The sequence below is a fragment of the Pogonomyrmex barbatus genome, unplaced genomic scaffold (assembly GCF_055798465.1).
Source record: "Pogonomyrmex barbatus isolate J1 unplaced genomic scaffold, ASM5579846v1 scaffold1, whole genome shotgun sequence".
NCBI classification, from domain to species: Eukaryota; Metazoa; Arthropoda; class Insecta; order Hymenoptera; family Formicidae; genus Pogonomyrmex; species Pogonomyrmex barbatus.
Window position 1 is genome coordinate 13,208,784 of NW_028297098.1, and position 26,126 is coordinate 13,234,909.

The 26,126-nt window shown below is 34.4% G+C and overlaps 5 protein-coding genes, 2 non-coding genes and 1 pseudogene across 12 annotated transcripts; 5 read left to right on the forward strand and 3 right to left on the reverse strand.

Annotated features, from left to right (window-relative positions):
- The first annotated feature begins 6,187 nt into the window (after positions 1 to 6,187).
- LOC105422623 (uncharacterized) lies at positions 6,188 to 7,201 on the forward strand. Its single transcript, XM_089079503.1, has 3 exons — positions 6,188 to 6,461; positions 6,600 to 6,869; positions 6,943 to 7,201. The coding sequence occupies exons 1-3, from the start codon at positions 6,189 to 6,191 to the stop codon at positions 7,036 to 7,038; spliced, it is 639 nt and encodes a 212-aa protein (XP_088935629.1). The 5' UTR covers position 6,188; the 3' UTR covers positions 7,039 to 7,201.
- A 2,972-nt stretch (positions 7,202 to 10,173) lies between these two features.
- Positions 10,174 to 10,245, forward strand: TRNAH-GUG (transfer RNA histidin (anticodon GUG)). The gene has a single exon. It is a non-coding gene; the product is annotated as a tRNA-His (tRNA).
- A 655-nt stretch (positions 10,246 to 10,900) lies between these two features.
- LOC105422622 (uncharacterized) lies at positions 10,901 to 13,831 on the forward strand. 3 transcript variants are annotated; one of them, XM_011632065.3, is made up of 6 exons: positions 10,901 to 11,055; positions 11,440 to 11,571; positions 11,684 to 11,818; positions 12,271 to 12,761; positions 12,984 to 13,067; positions 13,298 to 13,831. In XM_011632065.3, the coding sequence occupies exons 1-6, from the start codon at positions 11,007 to 11,009 to the stop codon at positions 13,697 to 13,699; spliced, it is 1,293 nt and encodes a 430-aa protein (XP_011630367.2). In that variant the 5' UTR covers positions 10,901 to 11,006; the 3' UTR covers positions 13,700 to 13,831. The 3 variants fall into 3 exon arrangements, with proteins under 3 accessions (XP_011630367.2, XP_011630369.2, XP_088935517.1); XM_011632067.3 differs by having other exon boundaries at positions 12,499 to 12,761; XM_089079391.1 differs by having other exon boundaries at positions 11,690 to 11,818; positions 12,499 to 12,761.
- A 56-nt stretch (positions 13,832 to 13,887) lies between these two features.
- Srp19 (signal recognition particle 19) lies at positions 13,888 to 15,336 on the reverse strand. Its single transcript, XM_025217214.2, has 2 exons — positions 15,033 to 15,336; positions 13,888 to 14,546 (listed from the first exon to the last, which is right to left on the reverse strand). Exons 1-2 carry the CDS (start codon positions 15,098 to 15,100, stop codon positions 14,150 to 14,152), a joined length of 465 nt encoding a protein of 154 aa, XP_025072999.2. The 5' UTR covers positions 15,101 to 15,336; the 3' UTR covers positions 13,888 to 14,149.
- TRNAP-CGG (transfer RNA proline (anticodon CGG)) lies at positions 15,282 to 15,353 on the reverse strand. The gene has a single exon. It is a non-coding gene; the product is annotated as a tRNA-Pro (tRNA).
- A 506-nt stretch (positions 15,354 to 15,859) lies between these two features.
- rogdi (rogdi atypical leucine zipper) lies at positions 15,860 to 19,253 on the reverse strand. The gene is made up of 6 exons (XM_011632063.2): positions 19,110 to 19,253; positions 18,803 to 18,874; positions 18,559 to 18,693; positions 18,152 to 18,430; positions 17,847 to 18,056; positions 15,860 to 17,777 (listed from the first exon to the last, which is right to left on the reverse strand). The coding sequence occupies exons 1-6, from the start codon at positions 19,143 to 19,145 to the stop codon at positions 17,709 to 17,711; spliced, it is 801 nt and encodes a 266-aa protein (XP_011630365.2). The 5' UTR covers positions 19,146 to 19,253; the 3' UTR covers positions 15,860 to 17,708.
- A 2,101-nt stretch (positions 19,254 to 21,354) lies between these two features.
- Positions 21,355 to 23,797, forward strand: LOC105422620 (glutathione S-transferase theta-1-like). 3 transcript variants are annotated; one of them, XM_089079477.1, is made up of 5 exons: positions 21,355 to 21,583; positions 21,654 to 21,804; positions 21,862 to 22,042; positions 22,126 to 22,250; positions 23,085 to 23,797. In XM_089079477.1, the coding sequence occupies exons 1-5, from the start codon at positions 21,384 to 21,386 to the stop codon at positions 23,094 to 23,096; spliced, it is 669 nt and encodes a 222-aa protein (XP_088935603.1). In that variant the 5' UTR covers positions 21,355 to 21,383; the 3' UTR covers positions 23,097 to 23,797. The 3 variants fall into 3 exon arrangements, with proteins under 3 accessions (XP_088935603.1, XP_088935599.1, XP_088935593.1); XM_089079473.1 differs by having other exon boundaries at positions 23,097 to 23,797; XM_089079467.1 differs by lacking the exon at positions 23,085 to 23,797 and having other exon boundaries at positions 22,126 to 22,433.
- On the forward strand, positions 23,104 to 26,120 carry LOC105422618 (glutathione S-transferase theta-1-like; annotated as a pseudogene). Its single transcript, XR_016139848.1, has 5 exons — positions 23,104 to 23,197; positions 25,088 to 25,304; positions 25,375 to 25,525; positions 25,584 to 25,764; positions 25,847 to 26,120. The product of XR_016139848.1 is annotated as a glutathione S-transferase theta-1-like (transcript).
- Positions 26,121 to 26,126: the final 6 nt, after the last annotated feature.

A 26,126-nucleotide genomic window follows, 5' to 3' on the forward strand; every position in this document is an offset into this window, starting at 1 on the left:
TTATCTGTCTTCTTTCTTCTGCTTCTACTTTTTTCGTATGGGAGATATCCTATTTTACTAAATATATAAATTCCCGTCTGCGCGGTGTGTCTGTGTTTTTATTAAAATCTATCTTGTTTTTGTTAAAATCTCCCGAATTAGAATAGATAAGTGACAGGCTGTAATCGACTTTCGACAGACGAGATCTTTTCCATCCGGAGAGCGAGATGACGGCGCTTGTGAGTCAAGCGTTTATCTAACGCGCTGAGGCCGTCGTTTTGGTCATGTTGAGGAAACGCGGAATGAAATCTCGCATGCGAAAAGTTGCAGAAGCGGCGAAGTCGCAACGGAACGGAAACGAACCGGTAAGATACGGTGCGCCAGCATGGGACAGTGATGTGCAGCAGTATTTATAGTATGGATTGTGTCTGCTTGGCAGCTCGCCATCGGATGAACGCCTCCCGAGAACCCTACGCGAGGCACAGATCAAGCGGCGGTATGCGCAGAGTGCTATTGATAACTATTGTCTCCACGTTTATCCGCGAGTCGTTTATTCCCCTCCCCCCCCCCGCCCCCTCTTCTCCCCGCGATCCTTCGACGACCGTCCTGAAACGGGAAAGGAAAAAGAAAGGGGAAACGTTTTACTTCGCGCGAGGAAACGACGGTGGTGGCGGTGTGCGGCGGTGATGTGTCTTTCCTTCCAGATCGGTGCTACCGGGGATGAATCACGATCGGGTCCGATCGGTACCCGTTCTCGAGCACGACCTGGCTTTTATTAGACTAGCTGACACCGAGGATCACTGCCAAACTAGGATCGCGCGAACAATAGCTTCCATGTATCGTGCCGGCCGGGCGAAAATAGCCACGGTTGCCTGCATTTCCTATCGCACTCTTTTTGCAACAAAGTTAAAGTAAGAGAGAGAGAGAGAGAGAGAGAGAATTTAGTTAATTATGTCTCGGAGAGATTTGTCGTGAACAAAATTTGAAAAAGCACGTTTGATTAAATTTATACAAATATTAGATAAATTTAAAGAGAATAAAAAAGAAAAAGAAAAGTTGTAAAGGTCGTTCACAGTAATGTCGTTAAAACGGATAACGGATAATCCTTAATGTAGAAAGCGAATCTGACGGTAGCGTAGTTTTAGGATTTCAAGATAAATGTTTCTGAAAACATTTACCTCGTGGTCGCGTGCTCAGAATCCGTCGTCCGAGTCGCCCATCCTCCAGCTTCCAAGATTCCCAGACGACTCCGGAACATGGCGGATCAATGATCTATTTGCTCTACCTCATGCGTACCGTACGTACGATGCGTGTCGATGGAATTTTTATTATGTGCAATCTATTCAGAACTCAGACAGCGAAATAGATACGCCGTAGATCTGAGAGCATGAGCTCCCATTTCAAAGAGGACTTTTCTCTGAAAATGTAAAAAATGAATTCTCTCTCTCTATCTCTTTCTTTCTACCTCGCTCGATTTTATAAATTAATCTTTTCTGCACATCGCAGAGAAAAACTTGGAAAAACAGTATAAAAAATATAATATATTTAACAATAATAAGAGAAAAAGAGATAGAGAAAATGCCTTTTGCATTTATATGTTTATGTTATTTGAATGCGTTTCGTATTTTCTAGAAAATATAAGGATCTGAAAACACAATAACTCTTAAAGCGATGTTTTTACTTTTTTAAATATTTAATATCCTATATTTTTCTTTCGCTTGTAAAAAAAAATCCTAAATACATCACCGTCCCGACCTTTACCGGCGGCAAGTGCACCGCCATTGTTACCGTTTTAGCTTTTTTCATCGATTACCATTACCCCAAAGAGGGTGTCCCCGCGAAGCTTAGCACCAGCTCGAGAACCGTCCTTGTCTCGTATATCCCTCCCGTATTCCTAGGATTAGACCTGGCTTTAATGCCCGACGACAAGGGATTTCGACGGTAATTGAATCCGGACACGCCGGCACGTCGCGGTTAAAAGTTTGAAGAGTGTTTGGCCATGGCTGTGTACGCAGACGGTTTTGTCCGGCCTGTGTCCGAGGCGCGATCGGTTTAATTGACAAAATTAGATCTCGGTGTCCCAGCTGACGATTCCTAAGTGTAAGTGTCCCTTCAATTATGTAAAACGGTAATAAAGCACCTTTAGCGCGCGCGAACTGGCGCATGCATGTTAATTCTTTCTGAGTGACCCGACGAACGGAACCGGAAGCAATGTCCCCTTTTTGTGCTAGCTGGCCCGTGCTTAGGTGCTTCGCCCATCGATTCGGTGGGATTCGCGTTTTGATCTGTCACGTGGAAGAAACCGATCGCCCTCAACCGAGCACTCGAGCTGTCAAACCTCCCCCGTAATCGGCTGGATGAAGACCGCTCGCTTTGCGGGCTCGTGCTCGCCCATAAAAATATCGAACGACCATCGTTTCGGGGCTGCACGTATTCCCATGCGCGCATATGGAAACGCGAATAATGGCACCACGATATTTCGTTTCCTCGTCGATTCAGCTACTGATTGTCGGAATATAATTTCGGAAAAGGATATTCCATTCTATGAGATTACGCGCGATTCGTCGAGAACACGTTTAACGTTGCCGTTTCCGCGAAACAACCCTCTTGCGGCGCAAGATAAACACGCAAGAAATGGGCAACAAAATTGCGCGGTCGACCGGTGGACACGCTAAGTTTCAGTAACAGATATATATAAATTACTGACGGATGGATAAAGCGTTCGTGTGTTCCTGGTTGAATCACCATGCTGCAGTCCGTCACGCTCGCAGCTTTAATACCGAACGGCGAAATCCGCTGGAGCGATTTCTGGGGATGATCGGTGCATCTTGCGGAGAGCGAAGCGGTCTTTAACGTGGGCGAAAGGTAGGTCAGACCGTAAAAAGCCGGCGCGCATATGCTTTATACATACATGTGGGGACACACGTACATAATTCACAAGCTGTCTCTCTCTCTCTCTCTCTCTCTCTCTCTCTTTCTCTCTGCCTGGCATCGGCTGCTTCAAAAGAGGCAGCCAGGTGAAGTGTACGTACCCCGGCGAGGTGGAGGCCACCTTCGCGCACGCACGAGTAGTTCAGGTGGCATCGATGGCGCGCAAAGCGGTTATTTTTAGTTCAATTTCAACGCTCGAGCGGCACCATAAAGCGAGAACGCCAGGTACGTTATAATATAACATAACCGACGGGCATACGGCACGGCGGGGAGGGGGGGCGGGGATGAGAGGTAGGGAAAGAAGGGAGGACGTCTACGGAGGGGAGGAGGATTTTCGCGCGAGCATGCTCGCGAACGAGCGTCGCCGGGATCGTTAAAAGCGTCAACTGGTTCCCGCGCGACGGAAATTTTCGCATCTTCGAGAAGGTGTTTCTTCTTTTTTTTCTCTCTCTCTCTTCGATGCACCGCAGTTACCTCGTAATTTTGTGAAACGCAAATTCCCGTCATCGTATTGAGCATAAAGATGGCCGTTTATCGTCCCCCGTCAGCAGTTTCCTCGCTCCTACCCCGACTCATCCCCTCGAAGACCGAAAGTCGCGCGCGGATTAACTCTTAATTGCTGACGTTGATAAACTCTTTTGGTCGTGTAATGTGTTAAAAGTTGGAAAAGCTGTTTCGCGCGAGCGTTTCCGAGGAAAGAGAAAAATTCTATCGAAATACTTTACGAACTCGCTACTTGCCGCCGTGTCGCGAGCCATATTATTGTTCCGGGTCGAACTGAAAATATTTTAAGAGAACGTTTCTAACTACTCCATTTTGTGAATTTTGATAATTTATTTAATAATAAAATTGATAAGTTTGCTGAATTTATTTATTAATGTTAAATGACAAAACTCATGACGATTATTAACATTTCTTGAAATTAAATCTAATTCGTAAACTACATATATATTGATGTCTCTTCCATGGAACTCGAAACACAAAACAACAGAATTAAGTACACAGAGAAAGGATTTAATAATAAGTATTATTTTATTATTAATATTTGTCGAAATTGTACTCTACAACAGTATAAGTAATAGTGAATATAAAATCACACTAATTTCTACTAATATAAATTAACTTTAACCTCGATTTAATTCACATTTTATTATTTTTCAGTCTTATAAATCAGAAAAAAAGGAGAAAATTAAATCGAAATTAAAATTAATAAACATTAATAGTAATGGACGTTAGACGGAGATAAAAACCGTCACAATTATTTCGTAGTTGGAAAAATTTCACTCGTATACTATTTTTTTGCGTTTTCTCGCATTTGTCGCGGACAATCTGCGGAAAATCCGCGCTATTTCTCTGGTGAAATGGTTTCCACGCCGTCGTTTTTCGCACGCGCGCGTGCCGCTCGGTCGGACGCGCGGTTGAAGCGCGCATTACGCATAGGCCCTCGACGTTACGCGGGCACAAATCAAAATCAATAAGCCGATTATTGGCCGCGCCGAGCGGAGATTACGTCGCTTTGAATTGACACCCCGACGGGGCGGGGAGCCGCGGTGCGCGATTCAATCCCGCGAGCTCCGCCGACAGGCGGACATCCGTCCCAGTTCCTTTTTCCACGCGCGGTGCCGACGGAGTCGACTTGGGGTAAAATGCCGCTCGATGCGAAACGCTACGACACCTCGCTATCCGCGCGTAGCCAACGAAACGCGCCCCGTTCCTCGCGGAACAAACGAGTGCCCGCGACGTGGCATTCAGGCGCGATGTGAAAGACGCGCGAACGGCTCGTTTTCCGCGTAATTTCGTCCGCGCGACCGCGCGGCAGCGCGTATATTTTCTCCCCCGTAACCGGAAGGGAATTTTATCAATAGCGCGCCGCGAGCGTCGCGATGCCGCCGTCGCGCGGCGCCATCGTACGAGACGCTGGAACGAAACGAGACGTCGCGGTAACGAGATGATATTACCAGGAAAAATGAGGGGTGAGAAAAGAAACGCTCGAATATTATTCAGAATTTAATGCGCGTTACCGATGTGCAGAGCCGTGCGAATGGTTGGTTGGTGATAAAATGGTACACCGCATCACCGCAACCCCCGGCTGTTGAGATTTTAAAATTTTTGTTGGAAATGTTAGGTCCTGCGAACGTTAGAGGATTTCCTCTAGAAACGAGAATAAATATTAAATTTTGGAAATAAAAAATAAGAATAAAGATTAAATGCAATAGCATAAGCTATATCTTGTGTTTATTGTGTATTACATTTAATATTTATTTCCTAATTTTTATTTTCAAAATTTAAATGTTTATTCCTCTTCCTAATATTTCTTCCATTGTGCGCAGGACAATACTTACTTTTATCTTACTTTTTATTTGTTCTGCTTATAAACTATATTGTTATTTTATAATTGTTCTGATAATGTTATAAGTTTTTATTATATTTTTCAATCACCTTTAAAATTCTTTATAATATTGAATTTATGAATAAAAACCTTTTCTTGGTACCAAGGTCCCAAGGAGAGCTCTTTGCACAGCCTGTTGATGTGATATTTTAAGCGGGACAAAAATGAGCAAAATGACTCTTTGACAATCATTTTGGCGTTACTTTGACATCATTTTAATATCATTAAAATTTTTTTTGTTTCTACTTGGAGTATCTCGTGAAATTATAATTATAAAGGAGAAAATTATATTTTGCATATCATTGTTTATCGACAACGTTTATTTTTACCAAGCGAGAATAATTGAAAAGTATATTTATTTAAATAAACACTGCTGCTATACAGCTACAATAGAGGTTTTAAATTTTGTGGAGGTTTAAATTTTGCACGGCAAACAAAAGAGCGCGATATTTGGTTAGATAACGATGCAAACGTCAAATAGATTTTCCTCGTCAAGTTACGATTGCTAAAGTATTTCTTGCTGTCAAAATTTTCAGTTTACCTGTCCACCAAAGATATTCGTAAACCCTTCGTCATATGAACCAGATTTTATTTTGATCTCGAAAATTTTCACGAAAAATTTAATAATAAATCCAGTGAAAGACTCACTTAGAATTTCCAAGGGACCAAATAAGAGGTAATGGAAGTCGTAAAGTTCCAATCCTTCTTAAAATAAAACTCTTATAGGCATAATTATTTCTGCAATTTTTCCGAAGAATTAATTGTAAATTAGACGTAATAAAATCACGACCCTTTAATCTTTTATCAATTCAATCGAAATTCAAAAATATTATATCAAGACATCTGGTTATATTTTGGAATGTCTATTTTCTATTGTCAACTTGACAGGATGGGACAAACTATGGGCAGGATGCCTGAAACATGGGAAGGACTCCTGGAAGAGAGAGATCGCGTTTTACACTGGAGTTCCGAAGTATTGGCGAGAGTGCAGGATAATGTTACGAACGAGGATACATTTTTGATGGACTACGACGATGACAAGATCAACGCCAAAATTGATACGTGGATTAAAACCAATCGGACGCGGGTTGACGAGACGTTTAACAAATTTCCAAATGCGCCCGATCATCTCAAAAACGTAGTCAATACCGGAATCGAAAAGGTGACTGATGTATTTGACTTCTTTACGAGATACATACGTCAATTGGCACTAGAACCTTTCACGAAACATTATTTGTAAAATTGTTTATTGGGCGTATACGTCGCGAGGTTGAATCTTCGTTTCTTGTGTAATGTTTAGCTCACTGAAGAAATACGAGGAAAAGTAAGAAAGGATTACCAGAACGCGTACAACGATATCAAGAAGTTCAACAAGAAGGTGGACCAATTGGGCGCGGAAGAGAGGAAGATTCACGCGGATATACAAAGTCTGGAAGCGGAATGTGCGGGCGATACGCAAAAATTTCAAAAAAAGTTCGGGCCGCTGCGAGTGAAGGTTTTCGATAACTTAAGAACCGGCGAGAAAATGACATTTCAAGAGAAAAGGCTAAAAAGTGACTTTACCAAAAAAGTACGAGTTTCTTTTGTAGATATAAATCCCGCGGCCAATATCCCGATAATTTGATTACGATTATTTTTATCAGGTTTACGATATCGATCACAAAAACTCTGCCGAGTGCATGAAACGGATCGACAAATTGCTTAAAGATTTCGAGAAAAACGCGATGAAAGCAGTATAAATAAAGTTGACGGAATCATCGTCACGACTTGCGTCTTCAAATGCTACGCGATGAAAAATGATAAAATAATGTAATAAATTTTCTTTGTACTATTGCTTTTTTATGATATCAGCTTTACCCAAAGTCGTTACGTGAGATGAATAAAAAAAATTTATTGTTTTAATTTTTATTATTAATTTATATCAACCATGCAGCGAAGAATAGATTCTTAACCTTTCCCACTATTCTGTACACAATTGGCTTTTACATCTCAAATGAAAAAGGAAGTAACGAATTCCTTGATAACCTTCCCCTCGTAATTTGGTGTGGTGTGAGTGAAAGGTAAAGCGAAGAAAAGAAAAGAAAAGAATCTTTGCCTGATGAACATCTAGAACGGAGATAACTGGGTTATATAGAGTGTGCTGAAATCACCGAGTATCTTTTTCATTATACTTTGACTTATTTGGAATCGAGTTTTTCCTCAAGAAAAATGGCGAAGTATCGTTAATATATAATTCGTCAAATAATTAATAATTCAAAAGAATTTCTATGCGTAAAAAGAGAAGGAAGTAAGGAGAATCACGTCATCGTTCGAGAAATTTTAAACAGATTTAATAGAAATTTAATCTGGAAGTTTAGATCTAAAAGTATATAATAACGATAAAAGGATCGGAATAACGCGATGAATAATGATCTCGATTAAAATTGAAGGAAGAATCGTGTCTAGCATAAAAATTAAGAGAACTTTCGAATATTTTGCATAAGATTCACCTCTGCTTCTCGCGGGTCGCGTCACAGATTCTCTTCGGGATGCGATCGATGGATCCGGACTGGCAGTGTCATCGTGGAACAACGTCAGTAACCATCGTGATGCTTCGAAACGGGGCATGCAGATCCTCTTGCGTCGCGTATCTAGAATGCCGTACTCCAGATGACGGGCGGCAACGGGATCGGGAGGGAGGGAGAGAGAGAGAGAGAGAGAGAGAGAGGGGCATGAATATAAAGATGACGCCGGATTCTGTTATTGCGGCTTCGTTGGGATAGGCTCTCTCGGAGATCATCGTGATCGGGAGAGTATGACGGAAGAAGTGGTTCGCCGGCTCTTGAGACGCCAGGAATGTATCCTCGCATGTACCATTAAGGCGACCATTTGTGACATAGACAGAGAAAAATGAAAAAGAAAAAGAAAGAGAGAGAGAGAGGAAAAAAGAGACAAGAAGAGGCAGGAAGAGCGAGGAAGGGAGGGGGGAGAGAGGGGGAGAGAGAGAGAGAGAGAGAGAGAGGGAGAGAGGGAGATCGTTAGAATACATAAACCATTTTTAATAATCGCCAGGAATTTATTTCTGTTTCGATCGAAGGTAACATTTAAATATACCGCACGATTTGATTCTATCGAACTAACGAAATCTGCTGGTTTTAATAAGATTTCTATAACTTGATACGTTTAACGCAACTTATGTTAGAGTAATGGGATTTATGCTGTTCAAATTAAACGGTTAACGAGATTTTCAAACGTAATAACTTTAGACCGAATACGGATGCATCGATGGGACCGATCTTAACGAGATTTTCAAAATTTGACACTTTCGATATAGCTCGTATTAGAGCAATTCAGCATTTAAATTATTCGTACCTCGATTATGCAGTTTTGATCCTGTTTTGAAAGATGTAATTTATACCGATAATTAGATTTGTGCAATCATATAATATATATAAAATTATTAAATTAATGACGATAGTTACAAAATAAAATTAAAAATATAGGATACAATAAAATAAAAGAACAAAGAAATTTATAAATTAAAATGAATTCTGATAATTGAGATAAATTGACCCAATGTTCAGAATATTTTTAAAATTATAAATAGACTTATTATCCATAATTTGAAAGTAATGTAGAAAAAACGTCGCTATTTTCGGCTACAACGGAAACATCAATTTTGTAAAAATATGCGTAAAAGATACGGAAAGAGAGAGACTCTTCTAAAAATGTTAATCGTTTAACCATCAGATCGAACACATACAAGTCCGAACGTGATTCGATATACCTACGGTGTTATAAATATTCTAATGCACAAAGCCACATCAATTACGAGTGTACTCGAATTGTGTACATATTGTACATAATATCAATTGTGTCTATGTTTGCGTTGATACAATTATCATATTGCTCCTTAATATAGACGATAAAAAAAGATTTGTATTCCGAAGTAACACAAATAACAATGTTCAGAAATTTGATTTACGTCATCATTTATTTGTTTTTATTTCTTTGATATCATATCTATATCTTTTTGAATTCACATTGTTGCACTTTTTGATTCTCGCTGTTGTCAAATATCGGCCGTTGCAACATTTCTTGATGATAAATTTTTAAAGTTAATTATTATTTTTAATTGGTAAAATTGCTGGCTATTTTACCGATATTTGATACTATAGATTTCTGAAAATTTAAAGATTTAAATGATTTTTCAAAAATCAATATCTTAAATATCAAAAAACTCTAATGGAATTAATTTCAAAAGTTATGATTCCATGAATTATTGCAACTTGATTTAAGAATTTAAGTTATGTAAAAATTAAATAAAGAAGTAAAGTAGCAAAAGAACGCAAAAATAATTATAAGTCAAAGTCGTCAATTTGTTTATTTTCGTAATCAACTTTCAAATTCTGGAACTAACTCTCAGCATTATTCGTAAAGAATGCAGAATACTTTTTGTCGCGATTCTTGGAGAGAGAAAGAAGAAATAGAGAAATGCCAATCTTTTTTTTAAAAATTTACGGAAAGTGAAACAAAATTTCTCTCGAATATCAGAAACACGATATTCGTAGGATATCACGGTGGGATTTACTGTGATGTCGCTTCTAAATACAGTAATATGCGAAAAAATTTGTGCTATTAATGTGTGTGTGATCTTCGATAAATTATCCAATCAAATTTGTCGAGTGGAATTTCAAATAAAATTCCCGATAAATTCTGCCGTATGTGCGGTTTCAACGATCCGACCTTGTTACCTGCGTTACCCAATTATTTAAAAGAGAGATCGATATAATTTGTTTCATAACTACGCAACACACATATTGATAAATATGCGATATATACAATTCATAGTATTCTTATTTGTGAAACAGAAAGTGTTCACACGACCTTCAATAGCCGTGATCGTCTAGTGGTTAGGACCCTACGTTGTGGCCGTAGTAACCCAGGTTCGAATCCTGGTCACGGCAATGCGTGAAAGCATTGTCACGGTGGAGGTTTTTTTTTTCTTTTATTTTGCACCAAACATAAAATCACATAATTTAAAAATAATTTGAGAATACTATTAAAATAAAAAAATTTTTTCGTTGACTTTTAATTTATTATTATCCTAATTATCTATCATTCTATATATATTATCTATCAAATATTTTATATTTATTATTTATTATTTTATTATTATTATTATTATTATTATAGTATAAAATTATGTGGAATTACTAGTCGCGCTAAAGATATTTTATAATTAATAATTATATAATTATTAATCCTCGTGATCAGCAATGCAAAATTCTATGAATTATTTCGTGGCTATTGTACAGTTTTGTTCTTCGTAATAAATCAAGAAACAATGTATGAAATGAAAGCTTTGATTCTGATTTTGACAGCAAAATCAGGCACGTTATTGTAATCATTCTCCGAATACTTTCGCCAAAAATACAAACAGATTTGCGACATTCGATACGTCGCGGGTGACATTGCACTCAGTTGAATTAAAACGCGAAATTGCATTATTATTAATTATGTCAAGGAAACAATTTGAAGAACGCTCAACACACACACACACACACACACACACACACACACACACACACACTGCAAATTGTGCAATCATAAACTATTATAAGTCAAAGTGCAATTGCTTGCTTATAACAGTGCAGTGCGGGTTCGTGTGCGATTTATATCTTGCTAGTGAAATTTTTAATTGGATTAATCTCATTAATCATCCGATATGATAATCCGACATCAATTTTCATTAATCTATATTCTATGCTGTGCTGGTTCGTATAAATCATCTTTTCAATTAACATTATTTAATTATGTTTTAATGATAATTTCATCATGATTACGTTGACAATCCATTCTCTTGAAATAATGCAAACATTTAATAGCAATAAAATATACCAAATATAACATTTTCATTAGAATTTCATTAAACTTTAAACATAATAAAAAATCTTTTTTTACAATTTATATTAAAAATGTTCTGTTTTAGACAATAAAAAGAAATATTTCTAAAAGTAATTTCATTTTTTAATGTTTAATGTTTGCCCTTGATATTCTAGGTTTTAAAAGAGATTTACAATTATGTATCCAGTAGTAACAATAATTTATATATCACTGGTAATTTTTATCCAATTTTGTAATTAGTACGATATTTGCAGCAACAATTTATGGCTCTTTATTGGATGCAAACGATGCCGAAACTTGTAATTTGCTATGCGTACAGTGTAACGCTTCCGCGGTATTTGCGAATGGTCACTGTGAATGCAATTTTGCTGACGACATCGACAAAGGTATTATCACACATTTATATATCATGTAAACGAGATGGATTGCTAAAACAATTTCTGAAAAAAAAATATAATCTCGCCTGTTTTCTATTTATTTTCACTTAACATCGCGTAGTCTCAGGTGCGGAATGCGTACAGCGCGTACAAAGAGAGATTCAGGATTTCGAACTGAATATCCTTTCCGAGGATCTCACAGACGAGGAGCGTAATGTTCGTTCTATTTTAAAATACAGACGTCGCCTTCGACCGGGTAAGATGATTGTAATTGTATAATATATGGTTAACTCTTTCTATTGACTTGAATTATTTCAAAAGTGTCACTCAAACTCGTATTTTGTATTTCAACTTTAAACATTTGTCATAAAAGAATCTAAAATTTCTCTTCTACTGAACTTTCTATCAATGTAAGTAGCTTAACTTTAATCTCGGTTTAACTTACTTTTTATTTTAGAGTATTTTAAGAATTAGAAAAAAGATAAAAAAGTTAAACTAAAGTTGAATTTAATTTCAGATTAAAGTTAAACCAAAATTAGAAATTAATTTAATTCTATCATTAATAAAAATGAACGTAAAATTAAATTCAATTTTATAATTAATTTTATAATTAATTATTGGTATAAAGGCAATGTCGTTCATACAGAATTGTATTCAAATCCTAGGGACGTAACATAAAACTCCAAAGATTATCGAATTGCCTTGTAGGAGATGCCGAGAAAGTGGCACAGTATTTTATCAATGGGGGACCAGAAGCTGGTCATTCTCATTTTAGCAGAGCATTCGAAGCGGCTCGCAATAGTGCCGATTCTGCAACAAATTCGTTTTCGGGTGTGGTTAAGGAAAGTAACCCCGAAGACGGATTTCACGATGTACCGTTAAACAGTCCTGTTTCTTGGAATGCATTCAACTCTCCATGCTCGTATGTGGTATCAGAAGCTGTACCGTATGGGATCCCAACGATGCACGGCATACAGACGTATTCTCCGGCCCTCGGGGCGATAAATCCAGATCTCATCTCTCCAACAGGCGGATATGATCCGACAAGTCCGATAGGTGCGATTCATCCACATGGATTACCTCTCCACCACGCTTTAGTTAGAGCGGTCACGCTTCCCGGGCACGTCTTGCACCATATACTGCACCCTCGTGTATTGCACCATTATCCCCTTCATGGCGGCATCGTTAGAAGCACTAATGTAAGTAGCGAAGAATTTGCAAAGAATTTGCGGTATAATTTAAAATCTAACAGATGCCAAATTCTGTATAAAACTGTATAAAATATATCTATGGAGTTTCATTTTTTTCAATAAAATTTCCAATAAAAGTCCTAGAAGTTATGATTATATCCATCTAATGTGTATAATCATCAAATTAAAATAAAAAATATATTAATATCACGATTATATCTTTTCTATTAGTCACCACAAGACCAATCAGGCTTTGTCGGTCAGTCATGTGAAACTAATGATGCTTCCACTACGTCCAACGCCAGAAATAACGCAGTAAGTTTTTTTTGCGATATTATAATTAGTAACTTTTATACATGTAAACTTTATTTAACAGTAGATTCTTGCGCAAATAATTGTAATATTCTGTACACACATCAAGTTATGATAATCCACTTATTAATATTCATTTTGATTGTTGAAAACGTTAAACGCAATTATACATAACTAACATTTATAACAAAAGACGAATTGTAAATCAAAATTTAAATTATTAATCTTTTTAGGATAAGCCTGAACAAAACAGATTAGCTGATTTAGTGCAATCTCCAGTGACATGGCTCGCAAACGCTTTGCATCAACCAATCATACCATCGCAATATCAGCATGTTCCATCATACCAATACCAAAACCCTTATTATAGTCCTTTGATGAGCATACTCCAACCTGTAACCAATGGATATATTCTTCAACCAGTTTCACATTATACGCAAGATACGACAGACCAGTTAGTTTCTGCGACTAATCCACATTCTTATTGTGGCAATAACGCGAATACTGAACAGAGAAGCGCAGTTTCAACTGCTGACAAAACTGCACATCCTGATGACACAGAAAAATCTAACGACAGGAATAAAAACATCATTGATACATCTAAGAAAACCGAGAATGGAACAGATAAATCATAACAAAAATATAAATAAAATGTATGTACTGAAATTTAAATCATGAATCTAAATTTCTTGATATTATTATGTCATATTTGTACAGTATTTTGTACAGAACAAACAGCAATGACTATTAAATTATCTTCGTAATAATCAGTGTTGGTTATATATTCCTAAAAATGTCAAATATTAATTTGTTCAGCATGCTATTCCACGTTCCTACAAATTTATTAAAGTATATATACGTAATATTTTACATCTTGTATTATTCTAATCGGAGTTATGATTTAAATTTTAAACAAGAAATATGAGAAATACTATAGTTATTATCTCAGTTTTATATATTAAGTAAAGCAGTATATAATCTAGATAAGAATGTATATATATATATATATACACATCACACCAATGTTTCTCTGATAAAATGTATATAAGCAGAAATTCACTCTTAACAATTTCAAATCCTCTTCTTTATCTTCTCCCTTTACTCTTTCCTTTCTTCGACGTCGACGTAGATGGCTGCCATGACGATTGTTCGCTGGAGCTCTGTTTGCCCTGACGAGTCTTTAGCTTGGAAATTGAAGTACCAACATATTCTAAAAGGGAATCTCTCGTAGGAAACTCGGATTTCACTGGTGTGCCGTCGTCGTTTTTCAATTGCACTCGAATACGACCACGGAACAATGGCTCTTTGCTACGTTCCTTCGGATGTAGCTTATTTTCAACACCCACGTTCATGCCTGCTGCCAACAAAACGTCACGTATTTCCTGATGCGTTGGATTCTCTACACATTTGTCCTTGGCCAATTTGCGGCCACCTGCCAGGCTTCTCTTGCTGTTCAAATATATTGGATAAATACATACCCATCTGTAAAAAGAAACATATTAGACAATGGCTTCAAACTGAAAGCTCTAAATTATAGCTTTTTTTAACCTGCGCGTTATAAAGAAAGATAATTTTAAAGAATTTGTAAAAATATGTTATAAGTTTGAAATATGTCATAAGTGAAATATATGAAAAAAATAAAGATATTAAGAAGGAATATTAAAGGTAAAATTTAATGAAATAACTGGCACAATAAAGATAAAAAATAAAAATTCTGAAATTGATAAAATTAATCTATGTCATATGTTAGAAAAGAAAGATGTTCAAGGAGAAAATAATGAAAATTGAGTAAAGAATTTATTTTAAAACAAGAAAGATCGATAAGAATAAGAAATTCTGACATACAAGTTGATTATAGGTTAGATTGCGACGCACTTTTACGAACTAAGGAAAGACTGTATTATTTTTAACATTTAATTTGTATATATAATCATTTGAAAAGATTTCAATATATTATTATTGATTCACCTTTCGCGTTCGCTGTGCTTTTTCGAGGAATTCCATGTGAGCGACATATTATCATCCGTTATTGTCATGTACCATATGCACACTCTCGAATTTCCGGTTTCAACTTGCCTGTTGCCGTGTTGCCTTCGTTGAAACAAAGCTAAAACACTTTCGTTTTCACACAATTATTATCCAACGTCGCAGAAATATATCACTAAAGTTTAAAAATTAAGATCCATTGATTTTAGAGAAAAAAAAAATATAAACTACGGGCTCGTCCGGGATTTGAACCCGGGACCTCTCGCACCCGAAGCGAGAATCATACCCCTAGACCAACGAGCCATGTGATAGGAACTCTCAAAGATCGACCTGATGTTGTTGTACGATAGCTACAGCTTCGTACATAACACACTATTAAAATATTTTCTAGATATTTTTTGACAAGACATGTATATAAGTAAAATGTTACGCGCGTGTATAAAAAGAATACTGTTATCTTTTTCACGTTTGCGAAATATGTGAACGGTTTATATTTTTGCAAATGGTTGCATATTGGTTTTAAGATTTAAAAAAAAAATGATTTGTTCGATATGCCAATCATATAAACGAAAGTAGAAGATAGAAAATGCGCAATTAAAAAAATGATTTTTTAAATCTGATAAATATTAAAATGTAATAAGAAAAATGTAATAATAAGTAAAATGTAATAAGAAACAGAACTCCAGTGATTTATCTCATCTATTAATCTAAGATGTTATTTTTTATTTATTTTTGTAAGCGAATGTTATGGAATTGTGAATTGAAAAAAGAAATGGGGTTATAATAACATTTCTGAAAGCTGATAATAGTTCAATTCATACATTTATTAATTATCGCAAATAAATTAAACATGTAAATTACATAAATATAATATATTTGGGCTGGGTTCAGAAATATTGAATTATGTATCATTTTATCCTTGTTTTTCACCGAATGTTAGACAAAAATAAAATGATACATTCTGAATGCATTCGGATATTATTTCTGAACGCTAATAAACTTCTAAGACAAATTTAAAACACGTAAATCATATAACATATTTATAACATACAATATATATAATAATAAACAATACTTTGTATACATAAATTTAATACCTAAGATATTAAAATTTTCTAATGTCTTGAAGTTAGATTATAATACAAATTAAAATAAGCATATAAATTATTAAAATAATATTATAGCTTAATATATGTAAACATATGGAAATACAATGACTTGGGCAAGAGTGTTTTCCACACATCTAGTGTTTCTTGCTGTGTGCCACTATTTTTATAGATTAAAAATAAAATTTAACATCCTTCAAATCAAATGATATGCAGGTTTTGTATTAAATTTTTTGAGATGTAGTTATTGTATCCTCAATTTTTTAAAACATGATTTCAAATAATTTCACTAAAACATCAAAAAATGCATATGAAGATTTATTACTTCCTATACATCATTAATTTACTAAAGGAATTACTAACTACTTATTATATTTAAGCACTTCTTTTAATTATAAACCTTAATCCTTTCCCTACTGTTAACCTAGAGCAACATTCTCTTTGGCAATATTCTCTTTCTCAAATGTGTACACACATGCATATATACTATTTGTATTCCCGTAGCAATTTTAGTAATCAAAATACCGATTACAAAAATTGTACCATCATGTAAATTGTTGGTATTTCATCCAAATTCGGAATCATGAGGCACATGGTATTTGTCTACTTATTATCTTTAAATAATACTTGATAAATAAAATAACATTTTCCATAACTGTATATAATAATCATCATTAAGCACATATTTTTATTAGCAAAAAGATACCGAGATGCATTTAATATTTTTTTGTATTCCAATATTTTTAAGAAGTTTAGAGAAAATGATAATTTACAAATACTGGACTGTTCAACAAATATTATTTTCTCAAATTTCTAATTTCGATGTATTCTGATTTATTATCCTTATTTTTATGTTCCCATGACACAGAAAAAATGATATTATTTTTTGAATAATTTAATAATTCCGTTAAATTGAAAATTATGTTATACCATGCATATAATGTATTGCATAGATGTGCACAATCACCTATAACAAAAAATATAATGAAAAAAATATAAATGTGATATCTAATAATATATGAAAATATGTTCGAATCCAGTAAGGAGAGGATTACAGCGTAGATTTCTAAAATCACAGTAGATGTATTAAATATCATTCTATCACCTTGTAGATAAAATGATAAATTCTTTGATGTTATATGCCGAAATTGGACCTACACGATCTTGAAAAAACTACTACAGAAATGGGAAGAACACAATATAATATGGTGATAGGCACACCAATAATTGGCAAAATGCTCTCAAAGTCTTCCATTTCCGGCCTATAATAATATATCGATTTGTTATTATCTGTTGGTGATCCACTTCACGTGAATCTTTGTCTTGGTTTAAGATACACCACATATTACTATAGTAGGCGCACACTATAATCATGTTTAGAAACGTTTAGAACATTCTAGTGTAATGAGAAATACGATAAAAGGACAACAATTAACATATGTAAAAACGAAGGCCAGAGCAAAACGTGTCAGTTGAGGCCAAATCTCTTTCTCACTTGCATATACCATCGTATGCTATTCATTTGTATTTGAATTTTGTTAGGGTGTTAGGGTTACCAGCCCATTGCGGAAGGAACACGAGAACCTACCGTAAAATCTTTATATTGAGAAAATACGCATATCTAAAAAATTCAAATGACGTTAGAAAGTTTATAACTTCAAGTCAGAATTTTTATAATCTTGTAACAAACCTTATCTTTCAATCGTTGACAAAGTTGTAAAGCGATAGTAAGCAAGACAAGAGCATCGTTTAGCCACGGCACGCTGCACTCCGCTTGCTGGGTTTCATACTTGACACTGCCGTGAGCGTTTTCTAATTGATAAATAGCTAAAACCAATTTATAGCTTTGAATGTAAAAGCTAATGGCTAAATTTTCTGGAAGGTTTGGATTCAAAGATTTCTGCAAACAAAAGATTTTACAATATTAACTTAAATATTAAACATAATCACTTCATGTATCCATTAAGGTTGAATATAAAATTGAAAGACATGCACCATATTTCGACTCTTAATAAGATCATCAATCGTCTTCTTCCTAGGAACAATTAAGCTAGTTCTGCTTCTCTGAAGGCAACCCAGGATATTGCCTAGCACATGCATAACTTCGTCTGATGTTTTAAAAAGATAATGTCTATCTACATTATCTATATGAGCAATGCCTTGTTGCAAGTGGTTAGCAGCATCTTGAATTTGTTGCAATTTCCATGGATGTTCATTTTGAATACTTGTCCTCATATTGACATTCTGTTGTCGCTGTACCTTAAAATTCACTTCCTACAAGCATAAAAAGATATCTCAAGAATACAATAATTTAAATACTTTTTCCTACTATTTTCATATCGTAATTTTTCCTGCTATAATCAATTTTAAGCATAATCTTGACACTGCACTAGAGACTTTACCGCATTTGTGATACTGTCGCCTGTCAGAACGACAACACATTTTACTTGATCGTGTGGGGCGGCAAAGACAAATCTGTCGGTTTTATTATGTTGGTCATTGCCGAAGAGAGCCAGTGGGAAGCGTTGAGCACATTCCTTAAAATAGACACGCCAGATTAAGATAAATTATGTCCGCTTCCCGATAGGAGTGGGAACTAAATGTTGGTATGCAGAGATTTATCTGACATATATTTCTCACACGTACCATCAAGATGTTTCGGAGCTGCGACAACGATGAGTGCACCTCCTCGTGGAGCACCCACTCGAACTCCATTTGCTGGAAGCGAATTCAGCGGGGTGTTATCGATTCGAATACGAGAAAGTTGCGTTCGTGTTGTCTAAAACGGAGCTTGCTACCGAGTTGTCAAACGGCGTAACCTCAAACGCTCGCTGCTCGTCGGACAATTCGACGAAACGAGCGGTTGAAAAACGGTTTGCGCGGCGCGTTCTAACTGACGCCTAGAGCTCCGTGTCTACGGCGATTAGATAAATAAAGATAATAAACAGCTTACGAGATTATGTGCCTCCTCCTTCTCGCAGTCCGCCATTTTTCAACTGGCGTCTAGCGCGGTCTGATGCCTCCACCTGTCTGCCGCCGTTGCACCACAAATACACAACTTCACGTGGCTACCGTGTATGTGTATGTAATGCGTAATCTGTAATGCGTATATATGTGCGCGTATAAAGGTTCAGACACAAAGAAAGGAATAAAAAATTATACATAAAAAATTAGGAATGGAAAAAATTAAATTCTGACATATAGAAATACGCTTCAATACGCGATCAAAGAATAGCAAGATGTTCTTTCATTGGACGAAAGTAACTTTTTTGTTCCTACTTTTTTATATTCCTTATTTGTGTTTATTGTGTCTGGATCTTTACATCTGTCATACGACAAAAATTTTTTAAGCGTGTCGATTAGTTTCAAGATAAAAAAAATGTTGTGGACCTGTAAACTTCACTATATTGTATAGCCAATCACACATTCAAAAAAATTGTTGTATAATACGACAAATAAGTTTTGCTCAACAGATCAAAGTTCTTCGTCGATGAGAGAAAGAGATGGAGAGTGCCAAGCGCGACTGCGCAATGCCGATCTTTCGGTCACTTCGGACACTTTCAGTAGTCTCCAGACATCCCGGTGGAATCGATTGCGTAAGTGATCTTGAAGTTATTATCGAACCTCTCTCGCGTGTAAGCGACAAATCTGCAAGAATGAATTGCGCTCCGTCATTCCCGGTCAGAACGCCGAGGGCGACGTATCTTCTTTCGTAAGTGCGTGAATTCAGCAACAAGTGGCCAGGCGGCGATTAACCGTGAACGTGTCGCGGTCACGGTCCACGAACAGTTAACTTCACTCTTCTGCTGTTCGATTCGTCGTCGCGACGTTGATATACATATGAGAACTGAATTGAATGGAACTCATGGATCTTATCAAAATTCACACATCTTTAATAAAAAAAAAAATATATCGATACTTATATATATATATATATATATATATATATATATATATATATATATAAAAGTATCGATAATCGAGATATCAATGCAATTATTAGACTAGTTAGTAGATTAGTTATTTATGTTGCTCAATGATGCTTTGCTCATGATTAGATTTAGATTTAAAAAATAATTCTTATCTCAAACTCGATATCAGATTGTTCCATTTGTCATACGTACAAATTTTTGAATATGTTGGTGAACGTGAAATTTTCAGGTTCTCCAAAATATTTTTATCTCTCGTAATCGATACGTTTACAAATATTTTCATCGGACAAATATAATAGTACCCTTAGATTACAGATTAAGTTGGAGTTCAGAAGATAAAAGTCTTACCTAAGTTTAATGAACTTTATTTGAATTGATTAAATTCCTCATCTCAATCTTATTTTTGTAGTCTGATACGGGTTTCATCGATAAAAGTTTCTGATAATTGTAAAATATTATAAATCGTGTAAATGCGTAATTCGATAACAAGTATCGGAAAAACATGTCGAAGATTCAAATGACGACATTTATGACCTTTGCACCTACGATTTTCTCTGCGACTTTCGCACTTCATTTGTTGAAATAACAGTCATGTTTCAATTTGTTGAAATAACAGTCTCCTGTTGTTTGTTGCAGAATCACTGTTTGTCGCAGGATAGCTAAGATTTGCTCTATATCGATTGTAAGACGTTAATTTATGAAACATTTTTCTACCTGAGGTCAAAGATCATTCCAATATTCTCGATGTATTAGTACAATATATTATATTTTTTTATATTTCTTTTAATTAATTTATTATATTTCTTTATAATTATATTAATTTTTTTTACAAAAAAGTTCCGAAAATACTAAAATAAATTATATATATATATATATATATATATATATATATATATATATCATATAAAATAGCGCAATATATATATATATATATATATATTGCGCTATTTTATATGATCATTTAATTTTGAAGCGAATTTACGTTGCAGCTTTATATACATATAGATACATAATATATCGCGATACGAATTTATTCAAGGTGGCCGGGGGATCGTCTAATTTGAAAATAACGTTTGAAAACTTGGCGCAATTAAATTTCTATTGCTTGCTGCAATCTTTTTTAAATTTCACATTAAATTATCAAGTATAGACGCTTATTTTCTTGCAAAACTAGAAAGTAACGACTTTAGTAACAATTGAAACGTTTTATTTTACAGTTTTCTTATTTAATTTTTATTTTTTAAATAAGATTAAATTTTTATTTAGAATTTTTTTTAGAATTTCTTTTCTCCATCATGACTCTAAAATTATATTTTGATATGATGTCGCAACCTTCGAGAGCACTGTATATATTTTTCAAAACGTGTAATATACCGTTTGAAAAAAAGATTGTGAACCTCGGGAAACTCGAACATTATACTCCGGAATATGAGAAGATTAATCCGTTCAAAAAAGTGCCGGCTATAGACCACGATGGCTTCAAGCTTATTGAAAGGTATTATTTTTTCTATAGAATAATATCGACACTTCTTTATTTGTTTTAAAATCGTCTTTTTTGTTTCTAGTATAGCAATTATGCGATACGTGTCCAGAGAATTTAAGGTAGATGATCACTGGTATCCGAGCGATTCAAAAGCGCGAGCGAAAGTAGATGAGTTTATTGAATGGCAACATCTCAATACAAGACTACATTGTGGCCAATATTTCATGATGAAGGTAATGTTTTCATTATTTACTTAAAATATATCCCGTGTAAACGTATTTTTAATACAGTTCTTAAATCCGCTTCTACGGGGTACCTCGCCGAAGCCAGAGAAGATAGCTGAATTGGAAAAGGCTATGAGCGATAATATCGATCTGATTGAAAATATATGGCTGAAAGACAAGCTATACTTAACAGGAAATACAATTAGCGTGGCTGATATATTTGGTGCTTGCGAATTAGAGCAACCACGTAAGTTATAATAACGAATCTTTTGATTCTGAGTACTATGATATACATCAGTATTTGTAGCTTGAAGATTTTTTTTGTCATAGGAATAGCCGGATATAATCCGAGAAACGGGAGGCCACGCTTGACTGCCTGGTTGGAAAGAGTCACTGCGGAGACAAATCCTCACTATAATGATGCTAAGAAGTTTATAGATAAAATCATTGCACAGGCAAGCAAGATGTAAAGTCAAACCTTACTAAACTTTAATTACATACAAATATGTCCATAAATATCATGTATATCTATATATGCAATCTGTTTTAATCGATACAAGTAATATTTTTAATGATTTTTACTTTGTTATTCATTTACTTTGATATTCATTTAAAAAATATAGAAAAATATATGTTTATTTTATCGTTTGTTTATTTTCCATCCATTTATTTGCCATTTATCCATTTCAAGAAAACTACCGTGCTGCAATTTCTTTTCAAATTGTTATAAAAGTACAAAAAAATTGATTATAATTATATATAACAATTAAGAAGCATTAGAACAAAGATATAAGCGTTATTTCTTACAAGTACGCGATTCTTAAATATATATTCGTAAAAACGATCGTACTTTATTAGTTATTTCTGACACATTTTTTTTAATAATAACTTGTTATTTTTCATCAAAATAAGACTCCTCATGTAGAATTATGACATCGATAGTGAGAAATTATGATACAAGTTTTTCACATAAATTTGTAATAAAATTCATATTGTTTGTTGTCTTCTTTGATGTTATAATCGGGAGCATCCCAGCACATTTTCAATCAGACACACCACTCACATCAGCCGATGCCTAGTAAACCACCATCAAAATTTTTTTATTTAATCGACAATGTGGTGGATTATAAAGGTGAGGTCCAATCGGTAATGTGTCCGATCGGACGTCACCCTTATAATCCACCTTATCCAAGATAAAAAAAAATGTTGGGGGACCTGTAAACTTCACTATATTATGTAGCCAATCACACATTCCAAAAAATTATCGTATAGTAAACGACGAATAATAGTTTACTCAATAGATCAAAATCTAATTCGTCGATGAGAGAAAGAGATGGAGAGTGCCAAACACAACTATGCGATGCCGATCGTCCGGTCACTTTCAATAGTCTCCAGCATCTCGGTGAGTTGATTGTGTAAGTGATTAGTAATAAAGTTATTATTGAACTTCTCTCACGTGTAAGCGACACATCTGTAAGAACGAATTGCGCTCCGTCATTCCCGGTCAGAACGCTGAGGGCGACATATTTTCTTTCGTAAGTGCATGAATTAAGCGGCAAATGGATAGACAGCAATTAACTGTGAACCAGGATATGCTCAGAGCAGCATGGAAAGCGGGGGCAATATAAATCAATGTGGTGGATGTCTAACAGTGGATTCTAATAATTTCCTTTTCTTCTATTATTTTATAGTTTTTGATATTATATAAAATAATAATCTACTCTACATTACTATAAATTAAAAATACATTTTTTATTTTATTTACACACACACACACACACACACACACACACACGTGTATGTATATATATATACATATATATATATATATATATACTCAATTATATAATGATGATATGCTGACATAATTAAAAAAAAGAATTTTTATTTTAATTATGTCAACATTATTGCATAAATATTAGTATATGTAAATAAAATTAAAAAAGTACTTCTAATGCACAAGTAAATTAAAATAATATATAATATCTAAAAATGCAAAGTACTATATGTTTTTATATGTATTTATATGTTTTTATATTTTACAAACATATATAATGTATTAACTACCCAGTAAACGAAAATAAATTAAAAATTATAAATAGATTGAAGAGAATTCATTTCATCGTTCGCAAATACGTACTTCTGAAAATCTGAATCCATTTCAATGCCTAGGCATTGTATGGATTCAGATTTTCAGAAGTATGTATTTGCAAACGTTGAAATAAAATAAATTGAAAAATATTTTTATCAGATATAATAGTTTTATAATATTTTTAGATTACAAATTAAGTTACAGTGCAGAAGGCAGAAATTTTATTTAAGTGAACTTTACTTGAATTGATTAAATTCCAACCTAATTTCAATCTGATTTTGTAATCTGATACGAGTTTTATCGATAAAAGTTTCTGATAATTGTAAAATATTATAAATCGTGTATATCGTGATACGAATTTAGAATTTATTCAAGGTGGCCGGGAGATCGTCTAATTTGAAAATAACAATGTTTGAAAACTTGGCGCAATTAAATTATAAATGCGTAATTCGATAACAAATATCGGAAAACAAGTCGAAGATTTAAACGATGCCATTTTCATGACTTTTGCCTCTATGACTTTTATGATTTTTGCCCCTATGATTTTCTCTGCGACTTTCGCACTTATTTCAATTTGTTGAAATGACAGTCTCCTGTTGTTTGTTACAGAATCATTGTTTGTCGCAAGATAGCTGAAATTTGCTCTGTACTGATTGTAAGCAGACGTTAATTTATAAAACGTTTTTCTCCCTGAAGTCAAAGATCCAATATTCTTGATATATTCTTGATATTCTTGATATATTAATATATTATATTTCTTTATATTTATATTTCTTTTAATTAATTTATTGTATTTTTTTATAATTATATTAATTTCTTTTATAAAAAAAACCAAAAATACTAATAAATAATATATGTTGCGCTATTTTATGTGATTATTTGATTTTGAAGAGAATTTACGTTGCCTTATATATATATATATATATCATACATAATATACCGCGATACAAATTTAGAATTTATTCAAGGTGGCCGGGGGATCGTCTAATTTGAAAATAACAACGTTTGAAAACTTGGCGCAATTAAATTTCTACCGCGTGCAATCTTCTTTACATATCACATTAAATTACAAAGTACAGACATTTATTTTCTTGCAAAACTAGAAAGTAACGACTTTAGTAAGAAACGTTTTATTTCAGTTTTCTTATTTAACTTTTATTTTTTAAATGAGATTAAATTTTTAGTTTTTATTATTTTTAGAATTTCTTTTCTCCATCATGACTCTAAAATTATATTTTGATATGATATCGCAACCTTCGAGGACATTGTACATATTTTTCAAAACGTGTAATATACCGTTTGAAAAAAAGATTGTGAATCTCAGGAAACTCGAACATCATACTCCGGAATTTGAGAAGATTAATCCGTTCAAAAAAGTGCCGGCTATAGATCACGATGGCTTCAAGCTTATTGAAAGGTATTATTCTTTCTATAGGATAATATCGACACTTCTTTATTTGTTTTAAAATCGTCTTTTTTGTTTCTAGTATAGCAATTATGCGATACGCGTGCAGAGAATTTAAGGTAGACGATCACTGGTATCCGAGCGATTCGAAAGCGCGAGCAAAAGTAGATAAGTTTATCGAATGACATTATTTTAACATAAGACTACATTGCTCCAAGTATTTCTTGGCGAAGGTAATGTTTTCATTGTTTACTTAAAATATATCCTGTGTAAACGTATTTTTTAATATAGTTCCTAAATCCGCTTCTACGGGGTACCTCGCCGAAGCCAGAGAAGATAGCTAAATTGGAAAAGGCTATGAGCGATAATATCGACCCTATTGAAAATATATGGCTGAAAGACAAGCTATACTTAACAGGAAATACAATTAGCGTGGCTGATATATTTGGTGCTTGCGAATTAGAGCAACCACGTAAGTTATGATAACGAATCTTTTGATTCTGAGTACTATGATATACATCGTATTTGTAGCTTGAAGATTTGTTTTGTCATAGGAATAGCCGGATATAATCCGAGAAATGGAAGGCCACGCTTGACTGCCTGGTTGGAAAGAGTCGCTGCGGAGACAAACCCTCACTATGATGATGCTAATAAGTTTATAGATGAAGTCATTGCACAGACAAGATGTAAGGCTAGATGTAAGGCTAAACCTTAATAAACTTTAATTACATACAAATACATTATAACATCCATAAATATCATGTATATGCAATCTGTTTTAATCGATACAAGTAATATTTTTAATGATTAATGAATATTTTTAATGATTTTTAA